The sequence below is a fragment of the Canis lupus genome, chromosome 23 (assembly GCF_011100685.1).
Source record: "Canis lupus familiaris isolate Mischka breed German Shepherd chromosome 23, alternate assembly UU_Cfam_GSD_1.0, whole genome shotgun sequence".
Lineage (NCBI taxonomy): Eukaryota > Metazoa > Chordata > Mammalia > Carnivora > Canidae > Canis > Canis lupus.
In genome coordinates, this window is record NC_049244.1 from 40791114 (window position 1) to 40806940 (window position 15827).

Genomic DNA, 15827 nt, shown 5'->3' on the forward strand with positions numbered 1-15827 from the left:
GGGAAAAAGGAAAATAAGACTCATGACAAAGCTGAAAAATCAGTTTGTAAAGCACACTCTTCAGAGTGAAAGATTTAGAAGAAATATTATATTTACATACTATATATATAAATATGTAATATTTATATATTTATTTCCTTCTGGTATTTCAGAGTTCCATATTTGCCTTCAGAAAACAGTTGAATTAACAATAACAACACAAATGCCCTTGCTTATGATGAAATTGACTCGGAAATGCTACAGAAATTAGGAGTGCTGATGCAAATAAGAGTCATAAGGAAATGGATTCATGTGCATCGACTGCCATTAGTGGTAGTGACCTTAAGTGAGTTCCGTTGTATGAATAGAGCCTTGGTAACAGGCTGGAACTGCTGCTGTGCACATTCTATTTATCTAAGCAATGCTAACTCCAGACCCAATGTGTTGGTTTCTCCCCTGAAACTGAAGTAGCTCTGCAGTGGTCAAGCCAGATTTCAAGAAGTTACTACCTACCCTCATTCATCTTAAGCGAGCACACTTGTACCTTTAAAGTGTATGGTGTCTTGGGTTTCAAGATGGTTTTCGTTTCATTTTGTTTTTCGTTTTGTTTTGTTTTGTTTTATGGTTTTGGGTTTTTTTGGTAAGAGAGGGTTGGAACAGTAGAATGGTGTTCCCTATTTTCTATAAAATAGTTCACTATTTTGCTCTTCCATTCCACTTTTGATAGTTATTTGTGTCAACAAGTTGAATGTAAGGAGTACCCAGTTTGATCATGACAGAAGTACTAACTAGGGAGTTTTGGGATCAACAACTTGAATGTAATGAGTACCCAGTGTGATCATGACAAAAGTACTCCTAGGGAGTTTTGGGATAAGTGGCTATTACTCTTGCTATCTGAGATGCTATTCAAACTCAAGATGAGAAATCAGATTCTGGAAACAGCAAAAAGATTACCATTTATGATTATGGTGAACCAGATGCTGATCTTATGGAATAAATCTGAGGTATTATAAAGGTAGCAAATAAAGGTTAAGAATTATAAAACTGTAGGGATTCACATGGAGCTAATTTCAATTTCCTATGTATTTATACCTTTAAGGAAGTTGATGCTATCCAGCAACCATCAACTAATATGTATAATCAACACATGCTTGAACAGTAACTATTATCTACTGGTTACTTACTAAGCCAGAAGGGTTTAGCAAATAATCTCTGTATTTAATCACCTTATAAGGTAGATAGTATTTGTCTTATATATAAGATGAAGAAACTGAAGCTCAACAAGTATAGATGTGTGCTTCTCAGTTCCTGATCTAAGGTTCAAGCTATATATCTTACCCCAAAGCCCTTTCTCTTCTCACTATATTGTTTTGGATATCAGATAATATGGGTTTTAACAATGTTGTTTGCATATGATGCCTTTTTCTTCCCTTTGAACTTGTATTATCAACCAGTCTGGCCCTTGGAAACTTAGAGTGTGAAGTGTCTGGGAGTCATCAGATTTTTTTTTTTCTTTTTTTTTAGTCATCAGATTTTGAACTTTAAATGCAAGCATTCCATGAATGATGGCTCCAGAGGACATCTGGCATCCATGTTCTCCTTCTACTTGCTTTGCTTATATTAAGAAGCAACTCAGCTTTCCACGCTACCCAGGGAAGGGTCCATAGGGTGTTGTTTTGCATTCCCAACGTAACTTAAAGGGAAACTTTAACAACGTCCGGAGCCCTTGATGTTCTGCAAAAGAAAGAGCAGGATGTCCTCAAATTCCTTGCAGCAGGAACCCACTTAGATGGCACCTGCCATGACTTCCAAATGGAACAGTACATATACAAAAGGAAGAGTGATGGTATCTACATCATAAATCTGAAGAGAACCTGGGAGAAGCTTCTGTTGGCAGCTCGTGCCATTGTTGCCATTGAAAACCCAGCTGATGTCAGTGTTATGTCATCCAGGAATACTGACCAGCGAGCTGTGCTGAAATTTGCTGCTGCTACTGGAGCCACTCCTGTTGCTGGCCACTTCACTCCTGGAACCTTCACTAACCAGATCCAGGCAGCTTCCCGAGAGCCAAGGCTTCTGGTGGTTACTGATCCCAGGGCTGCCCACCAGCCTCTCACAGAGGCATCTTACGTTAACCTGCCTCCCGTTGCTCTGTGTAACACAGACTCTCCTCTGCGCTACGTGGACATTGCCATCCCTTGCAACAACAAGGGAGCTCACTCAGTGGGTCTCACGTGGTGGACGCTGGCCCGGGAAGTCCTGCACATGTGTGGCACCATTTCCCGTGAGCACCCATGGGAAGTCTTGCCTGATCTCTACTTCTACAGAGATCCTGAAGAGATTGAAAAGGAAGAACAGGCCTGCTGCTGAAAAGGCTGTGACTAAGGAGGAATTTCAGGGTGAATGGATGGCTCCAGCTCCTGAGTTCACTGCTACTCAGCCTGAAGTTGCAGACTGGTCTGAAGGCGTGCAGGTGTCCCCTGTGCCTATTCAGCAGTTCCCTCCTGAAGACTGGAGCGCTCAGCCAGCCACTGAAGATTGGTCTGCAGCTCCCACGGCTCCAGCCACTGAATGGGGAGGAACAACCACGAAGTGGTCTTAAGCTGCTCTTCCACAGAAGCAACAAAATGGAAAGAAGGTTGATGGAAAATAAACAGTTTCTAAAAAAAATTTAAAAATAAAAATAAGCAACTCAGTGGGTGTGATAATGTTGAATCTTAACAAATATAATTTCTACATCCAGTGCTAAGTTCAATTTATGGTAAAAAAAAAGTCCAAATAATATTTTAAAGAATACAAACCTACATATGTTGTATGTGTAGTATATTTTTACAGTTGAAATATTTTGTTTTGTTATGTTTGTCATTTAAAAGAACCAAAACAAAAAAAAAAGAAAAATAATAATAAAAATAAATTAAAAAAGAACCAAAACCTCATCTTGACAGATATATTTTAATAAAATTCTTGTGCACCTGACCTTTTAAATAAATTATTTATTAATCATCTTATACAGATAACATTTAAAACTTGAGATGCATTGCTTTTCCGCTCCCATTTTCCTACCCCTGGTTGCCACTCTGGCTGCACCACGTTCGGTCACAATTACAAAGTTCCACACCTCTAAGCTAGCACCACTATAGTCTCTCTCTAGCCACAGTCATGATCATCTATTGGGACCTCATAAGCAACAGTGAGATGTTCTCCAACATCTACAAGATCTAGGAGATCTTGGATGGGCTGTGCCGGGAGGTGGAAGGGAAGATGATTAGTAGAACAGAGGGTAGCATGTTGACTCACTCATTGGTGAAAATGTCTCCACTGAAGGTCCCAAGGGTGAAGGTACCAAAGGCATAGTAATCACTAACATTGATGTTGTCATGAACCATCATTTGCACTCTCTGCAAGTGATGGAAACCAGCTTCAGAGAGGAAGCCAACAAGAAGTATATCAAAGATTATATGAAATCAATCAAAAGCAAACTTGAAGAACAGAGGCCAGAAAGGATAAAGCCTTTTATGACAGGGGCTACAGAACAAATCATGCACATCCTTGCTGATTTCAAAAACTACTGGTTCATTATTGCTGAAAACATGAATCCAGATGACATGGTTGTTATGCTGGACTGTCATGAGGATGGTGTGACCTCATATATGATTTTCTTTTTTTTTTTCTTTTTCATTTCTATTTTTTTTTACTTTTTTAAAATAATAAATGTATTTTTTTTATCGGTGTTCAATTTGCCAACATACAGAATAACACCCAGTGCTCATCCCGTCAAGTGCCACCCTCAGTGCCTGTCACCCAGTCACCCCCACCCCCCGCCCTCCTCCCCTTCCACCACCCCTAGTTCGTTTCCCAGAGTTAGGAGTCTTCATGTTCTGTCTCCCTTTCTGATATTTCCTATCCATTTCTTCTCCTTTCCCCTCTATTCTCTTTCACTATTATTTATATTCCCCAAATTAATGAGACCATATAATGTTTGTCCTTCTCTGACTGACTTATTTCACTCAGCATAATACCCTCCAGTCCATCCACGTCGAAGCAAATGGTGGGTATTTGTAATTTCTAAAGGCTGAGCAATATTCCATTGTATACATAAACCACATCTTCTTTATCCACTCATCTTTTGATGGACACCAAGGCTCCTTCCACAGTTTGGCTATTGTGGACATTGCTGCTATAATCATCGGGGTGCAGGTGTCCCGGCGTTTCATTGCATCTGTATCTTTGGGGTCAATCCCCAGCAGTGCAATTGTTGGGTTGTAGGGCAGGTCTATTTTTAACTCTTTGAGGGACCTCCACACAGTTTTCCAGAGTGGCTGCACCAGTTCACATTCCCACCAACAGTGTAAGAGGGTTCCCTTTTCTCTGCATCCTCTCCAACATTTGTGGTTTCCTGCCTTGTTAATGTTCCTCATTCTCACTGGTGTGAGGTGGTATCTCATTGTGGTTTTGATTTGTATTTCCCTGATGGCAAGTGATGCAGAGCATTTTCTCATGTGCGTGTTGGCCATGTCTATGTCGTCCTCTGTGAGATTTCTCTTCATGTCTTTTGCCCATTTCATGATTGGATTGGTTGTTTCTTTGCTGTTGAGTTTAATAAGTTCTTTATAGATCTTGGAAACTAGCCCTTTATCTGATATGTCATTTGCAAATATCTTCTCCCATTCTGTAGGTTGTCTTTTAGTTTTGTTGACTGTATCCTTTGCTGTGCAGAAGCTTCTTATCTTGATGAAGTCCCAATAGTTCATTTTTGCTTTTGTTTCTTTTGTCTTCGTGGATGTATCTTGCAAGAAGTTACTGTGGCCGAGTTCAAAAAGGGTGTTGCCTGTGTTCTCCTCTAGGATTTTGATGGAATCTTGTCTCATATTTAGATCTTTCATCCATTTTGAGTTTATCTTTGTGTATGGTGAAAGAGAGTGGTCTAGTTTCATTCTTCTGCATGCGGATGTCCAATTTTCCCAGCACCATTTATTGAAGAGACTGTCTTTCTTCCAATGGATAGTCTTTCCTCCTTTATCGAATATTAGTTGACCATAAAGTTCAGGGTCCACTTCTGGATTCTCTATTCTGTTCCATTGATCTATGTGTCTGTTTTTGTGCCAGTACCACACTGTCTTGATGACCACAGCAGTGGTCAGGATATATGCTTTTAAGTATGGTTTAGAAATGGAAAAATGTTAATGAATTTGGGTATTAAGCTGGAAAACTGACTGCTGTTCTTCATCCACACAATATCAGGACTTAGACAAAAGGGATTGATGCCATCTTGAACTCTTCATTTATTTTGACCTTGACTTATTTGGAAAAGAGACATGCTTTTTAAGAAAGAAACAGGTCATGTTAGTAGTCTAAAAATAAAATGTGTCTAAACTAATGAGAAAATTCCTCATAGTTTAATATATATTTAAATCCATAGTGTGTAGTGTCCTGGAAAAGCTAGAGCCTGGTTGTAGACTAGTGCTAAAAAGCATAAGATGGCTTGCAAATAACTTCTACAATGAAAACTACTTCTGGGACTGGAATATAAAAAATAAGAACCAAGAGTCTTAATCCTTGAGTTCCGGTAAAGGGAAAGACCGTGCTCATAGCTGGGCAACATTTGAAGTGGATTCCTTACATTGCAAACTGAAATAATTAATGCTGGAAGAGATTACGAAAAAGAAAGAGACTAATACAATTGGAAGGGAAAAAAAGTTGAAGTACATTATGTAGTAAACCTCTATCTCATAAAAGAATTTGACTAGGAAAATGAATAGTCTATATACAGTCCTAAGAATTGAAATACTAAAACATCCATTGTTTGGAGAGATATTGACTCCACCATTTTCTAGCAAACAGTATTCTATATTCAAAAGTCACTCATTTTTATTGACATATTTATAAAATATAATTTTAGTAAAGGCTAGTAAATTTACATAGAACCAATTTCAACAAAAGATGATCATGTTAGTGTACATAAATTTGGCTTTGAATATACTTGTATTTCCATTTTTAATGTTTATGGAGACAACTCTTAAAATAATGAAACACCAAAATCATTTATGGAAAAAGTCCCAGTTGCTCCATAAAAACAAGTTAGTTCTGCATAAAATAAATAAGCAAACGAACAAATAGAAGAATCATTTTAAAAAGTTTAAATCTCAACAGTTTATAGGTTTTTTTTAACATATTGGAAACCTGATGAGAATGACTTGTTTAATGTTTATAATCACATTTTAGTTTTAAAAGACTGCCACCATATTTTTTTTAATAGCTGTACCATTTACCATGAGGAACATAAAAATGTTACATTCTATTACCTATGGAAGTTCACATAGATAGTACCTTTTAATATGTAGTATTAAAACTACAATCATATAATTTCATGGTGATTTATTTCTAGGAATGTATTTTATCATCTCAATCGTCATTCCATAACAATTATGAGGAACTGGAATACTATATAGAAGGCCCTCAGGTCATTCCATATTGGAAAGCTATAGGTTATCGCCAATAATAAAAATTGCTCTTTGTGCAAATTATGTGAGAGAAGTTGTCAAAGAGATATGTGAATTCTTACTAAAGAAATCACTATCCTTAAATGATTTCAAGTGCAAATGACTTCTATTTTTATGAGGTATTAGCTCAGAAAATCAAACTGCCATTTAATTTTGCTCTGGTGAGCCTATTGTCTTCATTTCATGTCCTTCTTGGGATACATTTTTCTCTGGATTTTTGAAGATTTATTCATGAACTCCCATTAGCATTAATAGGGGTTGTATAACTCTATCCCTTACACAGCCAGTGGTAAATGAAATCCCTTTGGCATAATTTTCAGGCATTTAAATGAGTCTTGGGCTTTATAAAATACAATTAAGGTGCAATGTTGCTAATGTAAATACTGAAAAGGTATGGGAGAGGGAATTAAAGGTGCCCTTTATAATGACACATGAGAGGCCACACTTTTTCAAATTGAAAGACACAATTGAGAGAACTTGTCACATTATCCATCTGATCATCACTAGTTTGGGGAATAGTGCTGCCTCTCATGGAATTAATAGATATTAAATCCAAAATCTAACTTAACCAATAGATCACATAGTTTTTTTTTTTCTTTTTAATACTGCAAAAAAATGGCAAAAAATTTTATTGCTGGTATTTAACTTTTTAATACACAGGTATAGTATTTATTGCTTACCTTGCTTGCAAAAGACAGTAACTGGTTACAGAGTTGTTTAATTTGAGTAGCCTCTGTGATAGAAGAGTTATATAATCCAGTGAAAAGGTCATAGATAACAATAAGGCATCTGGGAATAGGGCACATGGAATTCATCGCACTGAAAAAATGTCAAGCTCTTAAGAGACCAAGAATGAGAACTCTTCTCTGTACTCAAAACATCTGCTAGTGGCCTAATATAAGGTAAAGCTGGGTTTCTACCTTGTAAATAAGTGCACTACATATTACAAATATAATACAGATATTTCAGGAAATCATACCATTCACAACTTTTACCCCTATCTCATGCCACTTAATTCCTTTATTCCTTTAATTCCACTATTATCAATCTTTTTCCATCTCCAAAGAATTTTTAAAAAATATCTTCTGGAGCTCTTTATAAAAATAAGCCAGAAGCAACCTACTGGTTGTTTACAAGTCAGGAAGGAGTAATGTGTTAAGATACCAACAGTATAATGAGACTTCCACCTAGTAAACCAACCAAGAATCTGTATGTTTGCATGAAACAAGTTGCAAACTGGGAGAAAAGAGACCACAGAGTCACAGGAATAGGGAAGATAACTAGAAGAGGTAGAGGGAATATTTCTGACCACCACTCAACACTGAGTTTGAAGCTGGTTCTGCCCTCCATAGTGGCTGAAATTACAATTACAGCCCAATCTCATTGGTTCAGCTCAGTGATTACTTTATAGTACTGGGCTATGAGGGATGGGTTTTGGATTCTGCCAGACTTAGATTAGTGTCCTTTATCTTTATACACACACAAAAAATGAAATCTTTTGAACCTCATTTTCCTAATCATTGTTGATATTAACATTGAAGAAGACAACGAATGAGGTGGCAACAAGTTTCTGATCTTTGGCATGTAGTAATGTTCCCTTTGCTTTAAGACAGAGGGTTTCTGGAACTGGTAGCCACCATTATCAGCAGTGTGATCTCGCTCTTGTATTATAACAACAGATTCAAGAGTAAAGGTCATTTTAATCTGGACACACACTACGTTTGGGCATCTGTTACTCAAACTCAGTTTCATCTCATGAATAATTTTAAATGATTTTATATATATTTTGGCATTTCATAAAAAACTTCAGTTTTTATGGCATCCTTTCCATATGTCCTGCCCTACCCTGTGGCGATTATCACTGTGTTTCTTTACCCAGAGCAGCTGTCCGGGATCATGATATTTCGGAATGTAGTTTGAGTCACAGACATCAGTAGAAGTGCACTATAACAGGCCCAGAGTGGTATGTGAAGTGTGCATAAAATGTCACAGGATGATATCATGTAACTTAGTTTTAGATCAGGTAAGCCTAATTATATTTCAAATGAAAAAGCCTGAATTTCTGTTACAGTTATGGTCTCATGTTTATTTTTTCCACTCTGCTATTCTGAACCCCGTGATGTTTGGAGAAAGCTAATCTGTCAGCTTTTAAAAGATGAACTGGAGAGCAGAGATATCTGTGTCAGCAAATAGATATTGAATTCTTATTACTTTTCAGAACAAATACAAGGTCTTTGTATACATTTAATCAGAACAAGTAATGTTTAAGTTGTTTTTAGAGTCCATTGATTCTAAGAAATACTCCCTGGGTCACACAGGTATCATGTAGAAGAACCAAGATACGGTCACAGTTCCATTAGGCTGTTTTCTGGAATACGTTGATCTCTGCTGAGTCCACTTGCAGGCAAGAAGGAAAGCACACGCACACATGCACACACACACACACACACACACACACACAAATTTATTAACAAACACATGGGAACTTTGGTCACTCAGGATTTGGTTATTAGGGCTGGCACAATTTTACCAGAAATAATGACCCACACCATTCAAGGAAAACTCTCACCCTCTCTAGACTACATCCACAAACTAAAATTAAGTTGCTTCTATTACCATGAAGGTTTATAGGTTGTGCTGCCCCTACCTCAGAGACAGCCTGAAAGGATTTGAACAGCCTAAGTGCTGATAAGAGAAAAATCAAATTAATTACCTTGACAAATCCCTTAATTTCAGTAATATGGTTACAAGAGATTCCCCTCTTTATTTTCTTTTAACTCTTTATGTTCCAATTTGTGGTTATGAAAGTCCTCATGAATTACTGTGGTATTTCAACTGTTGTGCATGAGAGCTGGAGAAACATTATTCCAATATTAAACAATTCAAGTTATTCATAAATTTGCATATATGTGATTCTAAACCAGAAATCAGGAAACTATGGCCCACTGATAAAATCTGGCCTGCTGTCTATGCCTGGAAGTAGTTTCTTTTGGCAACACAGCCATTATCATTCATTCATGTACCATACGTGTGACTTTCATGTTATAGTGACAGAGCTGAGTAGTTAGTTGTAACAGAGCTGTATGGCCCTAAACCTAAAATATATACTGTGCATTTTTTAATAGAAAAATTAGTTTGACAGCCCCTGAATACATAAAGAATATTACTGATTTTTATATTGGCAGCTAGATATATAATTAATAGACTCGCAGATAGTTTAATCTTTCTGAAGTAATTTAATCTAATCTTAATTACATGAAATTAAACCAGATAATTTTACTTTTTCATTTTCTTCACTTATATTTTCTATATTATCTATGAGAATTAATAGAAATTTTGAATATTTTAGAAGAAAATAATTTAAACATAAAGAATTTTGATTTTTTAGAAATTTTTATTTATTTTTTTTAGAATTTTTTATTTATTTTTTAAAGATTTCATTTATTTATTCATGAGAGACACAGAGAGGAAGAGAGGCAGAGACACAGGCAGAGGAAGAAGCAGGCTCCATGCAGGGAGCCTGATGTGGGACTCAATCCCAGGTCTTCAGGATCACGCCCTGGGCTGAAGGCGGTGCTAAACCACTGAGCCACCGGGGCTGCCCACAAATAGAAGACATTTTAAAGACTAGAGTAGCTGTGGTCACGTAGGGAATGAATACGGAGAGGCAGAGACAGAGGGAGAAGCAGGTTCCCCACATGGAGTCTGATGTGGGACTTGATCCCGGATCCCGGGATCAGGACCTGAGCCAAAGGCAGATGCTCAACCACTGAGCCATCCAGGCATCCCAGATTTTTTTAGAAATTTTTAAACTGACTATTAATCTTTGATTAAAATAGATTCAGACTTTTACCCTTTGAATACAGTTACATTTTATGTTTAACCCTTTAAATCATTGAGAATGAGTATAAGTGCAGTTAGAGGAAAATAAAAAAAAAAAAATATGCAAGTAAAGCTCAGAAAAGACCAAAGCTAAAAAGAAAGTAGAAATTTTGACATTATGACAATGTACTTTATCGAGATAGGAGGTAGAGCATAATTATTAAGAAGTGTGTTGGCTTAATTGATAACTATTTATTTAGGCCTCTAGTATGTGGGCCTCCACCTGTGCTCTTGTCCTAGGCCCTGTAAATGTTCACAATGAGCCTGATCAGTCTCAAGGTGGACAAGAATCAGCTGCTTTGGGGTATCTGGATATGGATAAATCACCCTAAATTTCATCAGCTTGTCTGTCTAATAAAGAGTGAACCAACCCTAATTCTGGCAGGCTTGTTGATCAAAAGACAGAGAATCTCTCAGCTTCTTATTAACAGTCATACTTGACATTTGGAGCTATCGTCAAAGATAAGATTGATCCTAACACTTCATATTTTCCTTATTTTTCCATAATTTATGTGCCTGCTGTTTGGGTAAAGGCACTGTTATTTTTAGCAACTAGGATTTATATGGCCTTCCTGACTAAAGTGTTAACTTGTGATTGAAAAGTCATGTTTTCTAAGAATATACGCAAAACTATAAAACATATTTAAATTAATGGATCTAGTTTCTTATGTATGCTCTAAAAAGCACGTGCAACAATTTTCCCCAATAAATGAAATAAAGCTTCTATCTATTTATTTCAGCCTTAGGAAGAAATGACTGGATCGAGTTTAACCAAATAGAGATGGTGAAATTAAAAAAGAGGCCATGGTTATCAAGCACATCAACAAAATAGGCAGTCATGCTTCAGAAGTGAAACAGAGGTGAGAGGCCCTTGTGATTTCTGGTATGGAGAGATATGCCTTATGTAGAGGACAGTGTAAACTAAGAAAAAGCAAATAACTGAAATTGCAGAAGCTCACCTTCAAGACTGAACTTGCAGGTGAACTTCCACAATGTAACCCAAAGTGGGGCAGTAAAGTTCATTTACTTAACAATTAATGTTTCCTCCCAGCAACACTGTTTACAACTAATCTGAAACCTTAAAGTGTATGTGTTCAACAAGGATATTTTAGAACTACATGTACACACATTCTCTGACATACTTCGAACAACTCCATTAAACCATAAGCTTTTCTTAAAGACTTTTTGTGACCCTCTCCATTGGACAATTTATCTGCTTCTACCGCAGCTGGTCTCTGAAGTTTTGTACTAATTTAACTCAATCAAAACACACAGCCCTCTCACTTTAGGGATACGTTATCCTCCGTGTCTAAGTGAGTGCTTCCTGGCTGTTTCAAATGCTCATAAAGGCTATTTGTCTCCTTCACACAAGGTACACTGAGAATCTAACTCCTAAACTAAAACATGGCTTATTTCTCTGCTTGTTTCTAATTTTTTTGTGTGTCCGAACACAGTAAGGACCAAAGAAGTTACATCTTCCTATTTCCATTTTCTGCCTGACATCTCTGAAGCTTGAGAATATTTAAGATGAATTTGACAATCCCTTATTTCACTCCTGATGTCTACATTTAGTTCATCTGTTTACTAGTCTCTGCACTCAATTCAGTAGACATTCATTGTTCAATGTAAGCTCCACTTTGCCCCTCTTCTCATCTCTATTGTCTTGAATCTGTGTAGCATTATCTTCATCTTACAAGACTACAGTTGCTTCCTGACTGGTGCTGGCTTCCGATTTTCCTCCCACTTAGCCTCTTTTTTCCTATGGCAGCCAGATTGTTGTTGTTGTTGTCTTTAATTATCTCTCCTAGACCTTCAGTGTCATCCCATCACCTTTCAATGAGACCCTCTAACACTGAGGTAGACTCTAACATCTACTGGGCCTCACTGCCTCAGATCCTGCATCTTCTCCAACTTTGTCTCAGACATTCCAACCTTTTGGAATTATGCTCCAGCTGAACTAGCTTTCCTCACTGCATTTACTCCTGGCTTGTGCAGCATGAACATAGATTAGCCTAGTTCTCCTAGTCTACAGTGGATTCATCCTTGCCCTATTTTGTCTGTCTCACCCTGTATCTTTTTCCTTATAGCAACTTGTTATAATTTCCAATAAAATACTTTTTGTTTGCTAATTTGGTTATGGCGTTTCTTCTCTGTTTCATTGTAAGCTCCAAAAAGGCAGAGACCACATATTTTTTGTTTTATACTATAGTTTTTGCTAGAGCTTACTTTGTGTCATGTCCTACCCATCGTAGGCCCATGATAAATAGTGAATGCATAATAGATTGATTGAATGAATTAACCCATAAATTATTTGTGGGAAAACAGATAAGAAAACCTTTACTACTGCCTTGAAGATTTTTCTCCCCAGGGAAAGAGCTTCAAATACAGTTAATATTCATCAGAGAGATAAGAGTTAGAGAATATTAACACTCTTGTGTCTTGATGTGCAACATATTTAAAGAAGAATGAAAATGTCAGTGTGTTAGAAGTTGAGAGACACAAAATAATTATCACAGTTCTATCAGGAGAGGTTTGTTGGGACTGAGCTTGATGGTGTTAAAGTATTTAAATTTTAGTTTATAAGGGTACTAAGGGTTTTTAAGTAGCGGGATGATTTAATCATATCTTTTATTAAAATGATTTCATTCTGTATGTGTGTGTTTGTGTGTGTGCGCGTGCACACATATAAGAGGAGCAGGGGAATAGTTTGAACAGGCAAATGAATTGAAGTAGAGGCAAGTATTTAGCAGGACACTAAAATAGTTTAGAAAGAGACCATGAGAGGGTCTGTCAAAGAGTAGCATTAAGTGGAATTGACATCACAATAATGTAAGAAGGAAGAATGAATCAAGGATGAAAGCAGATTTCTAAGTTGAATATCTCTGAAGCAGTTGAATGTTTATAAACAGACACACAGAGACCTTCCTCAATTTACAACAGGGTTATGTCCTGATAAATCCATTGTAAGTTGAAAATATTGTAAGTGAAATATGCATTTAATACACTTCACCTACTGAACATTGTAACTTATTCTAGCCTGCCTTAAATGTGCTCAGAATACTTACATAAGCCTACAGCTGGGCAAAATCATCTAATACAAAGCCTATCTTATAATTAAGTATTGAAAATCTCATGTAATTTATTGAATACTATACTGAGAATAAGAAACAAAAGAGTCATAAGTAAATTGATTGTTCACCTTCAGGACTACATGCCTGACTGGGAGCTGTGGCTTGCGCACTGCCCAGCATCATAAGACAGTACGTATTATACCACATGTCACTAGCCTGGGAAAAAAATCAAAATTTAAAATTCAAAGTATGGTTTCTACTAAGTTTATATGACTTTCAAACCATTATAAAGTTGAAAAGCATCAGTTGAACCATCTTAAGTTGGGACCATCTGTGTATATGCATATTTATCTGATATATTGATGTGTGTGATAATTAAGCAATATAGTTTTATGCATACTTAAGATACTGTCTCACATTGATATTTTGATAGCTGAGTGTCATCTTCAATTTCCCTCCTGTTACTTTCACTCACCAAAAAGAGTGAAGAGTCCTGTGCTTACTACCCTGTGGACACCACTGGGATGAGAACACTGATCTTTCAAAGAAATACTGACATAGAGTAGCCACAAAACCATTGCCTCTTGGAAGAATAAGTGAATGAATGAGAATACTAGAAACCCTTTCATCCCTACCATATAAAATATCTACAACACAACTGGTTAAATCAGCCAGTTAACAGCAGGAATAAACACACTAAGCAAGGGATCCAGTCATTTTTAAATTACAGTGAATCAGCTACAGCCAAAATTTTGGTCTCCAGTTGAATACCCCAATATAAAACAAATCTTTATTTTTCCAAAAGGAAGACAAGGAGAAAATATATAACAAATCTGATGCCACTTAGAAGAAAAAGTCAATTGATCACTGTGTACCTATAGTTTAAATTTTGAAATTTACACAAAATCATTAATTACTCCATCCAGAATATTGCATGGCTCATGAGCAATTCTAAAAAGAATTATACACCTTTAATAAAAGTGATCTCAGTTCATTTTTTGAGAATATATCTCTGTGGAGTACGAACAGTGGGGAAATTTGAAAGGTCTTACTATCCACTCCATGCCTCACTCCCCCTTCGAAGCTATTGCTATTTAGGCTACATTATAGCCTTGAACCGCTAAGAATTGATTAAACTACATTAACGAGGCACCTTACTTTACAGTGACTGAAAGAAAAAAAAAAAAAGGTCCTCGAGGGTTTCTAGATAGTGAGCTTAAATTAGCCTTAATCTCACACAAGCAATGATTTATATATTTTCTTAAATATATTTGCAGCCGTAGAAAGGTTCATGTTAGTTTGTTATGTTCTGAGAAAATAGGCTTTTCATCAATTTGATTCAACCAGCAGAATGCACATAAATTGGAGAAAGTAGAGCCTTGGGGTAATGATGCATTACACTTAGGCTACTACAAAACTATCCTGAGCATTCAGATTTATTACATAGGAGGGGTTACTATATCTTGTTATGGTATTATCCAAGACAACCAAACCTCCTAATAAATTTCTGAACTGTTTCAAATCCAGAAAACTGACCATATAATCTAGAATTTCATATTCTAATACTTGAAGAGATTCACTCTAGAAAGGAAGCAATTTGTCCTTAAAATATGCCTTACCTACCAGATTATGCAAATATGAATTAGTTTTGAAAACTTTGACAACTCTTAAGCACATATAATAAACTAAAAATAGAAGTAAGTTGCTTTTGAAACCTGACATGCCTGTGAGCAACAAAATTCTGCATTGGTTTTGCAATATATTAAGCAGCTAAAATGAAAATGGCATATTTGCACCATGCACTTGAAAACATAGTAACTTACAGCAACTCTTCAGTGTTGCTTGAGCTGATGATAGAATGGCCACAACTATGCAGGTGTTCTTTAGTCCACAATGGCATTGACAAAGGGAAAAAAAAGTTCATCATTGGGACTGAGGTGTCCTCACATTCCCCCAGATGCTTACATTGGAGATAATAAACTACTCTTAGACTATGAAACTACTTTTTTACTTTATCTTTGGGGGGAATGGTATCACACAAAAACTTAATTTCAGAAACATGGAAATAAATCTTTAAGAAAACTTATGAGCAATATTCTCTTTAATGTATATTTCATAAAATTAGAGACAATAAATTGTGTGATGAAAATACAAGACATGCAAATCCAGTCTTGGTTTTACTTGTGATTTGTAAATGCCATTTACAAGATCTCTTTGAAATGCTATTTTGCAAATCTCATGTATTACCCATCCCACAGTTCTATTTGAAAATGGCATTGTGGCATAGCTGTTGAAGGGTGGAAAGTGTAGTTTCCATGTTACAATCCTCAAGGATTTGAGATTTATCTAATAAATTAATTTGTGAAACTTTTTTTGTCAATTCTACAATACTACA

General features: G+C 36.4%; 1 protein-coding gene, 1 long non-coding RNA gene and 1 pseudogene across 4 annotated transcripts in view; all 3 read left to right on the forward strand.

Annotated features, from left to right (window-relative positions):
* Window positions 1-374: 374 nt before the first annotated feature.
* The window catches only part of LOC119877437, a 60457-nt gene continuing 45004 nt past the window's right edge, over window positions 375-15827 (forward strand). For all 3 annotated transcript variants that reach the window (XR_005377150.1, XR_005377151.1, XR_005377152.1), the window contains exons 1-2: window positions 375-532; window positions 11102-11221. This is a non-coding gene — a long non-coding RNA (uncharacterized LOC119877437). The remainder of the gene's footprint in view (window positions 533-11101; window positions 11222-15827) is intronic.
* On the forward strand, window positions 571-2789 carry LOC477105 (40S ribosomal protein SA-like). Its single transcript, XM_038571129.1, is given in 3 exon segments — window positions 571-983; window positions 1504-2340; window positions 2342-2789. Coding segments are annotated over 2 exon segments (789 nt in total). The 5' UTR covers window positions 571-983; window positions 1504-1791; the 3' UTR covers window positions 2582-2789.
* LOC100687304 lies at window positions 3139-5163 on the forward strand (annotated as a pseudogene).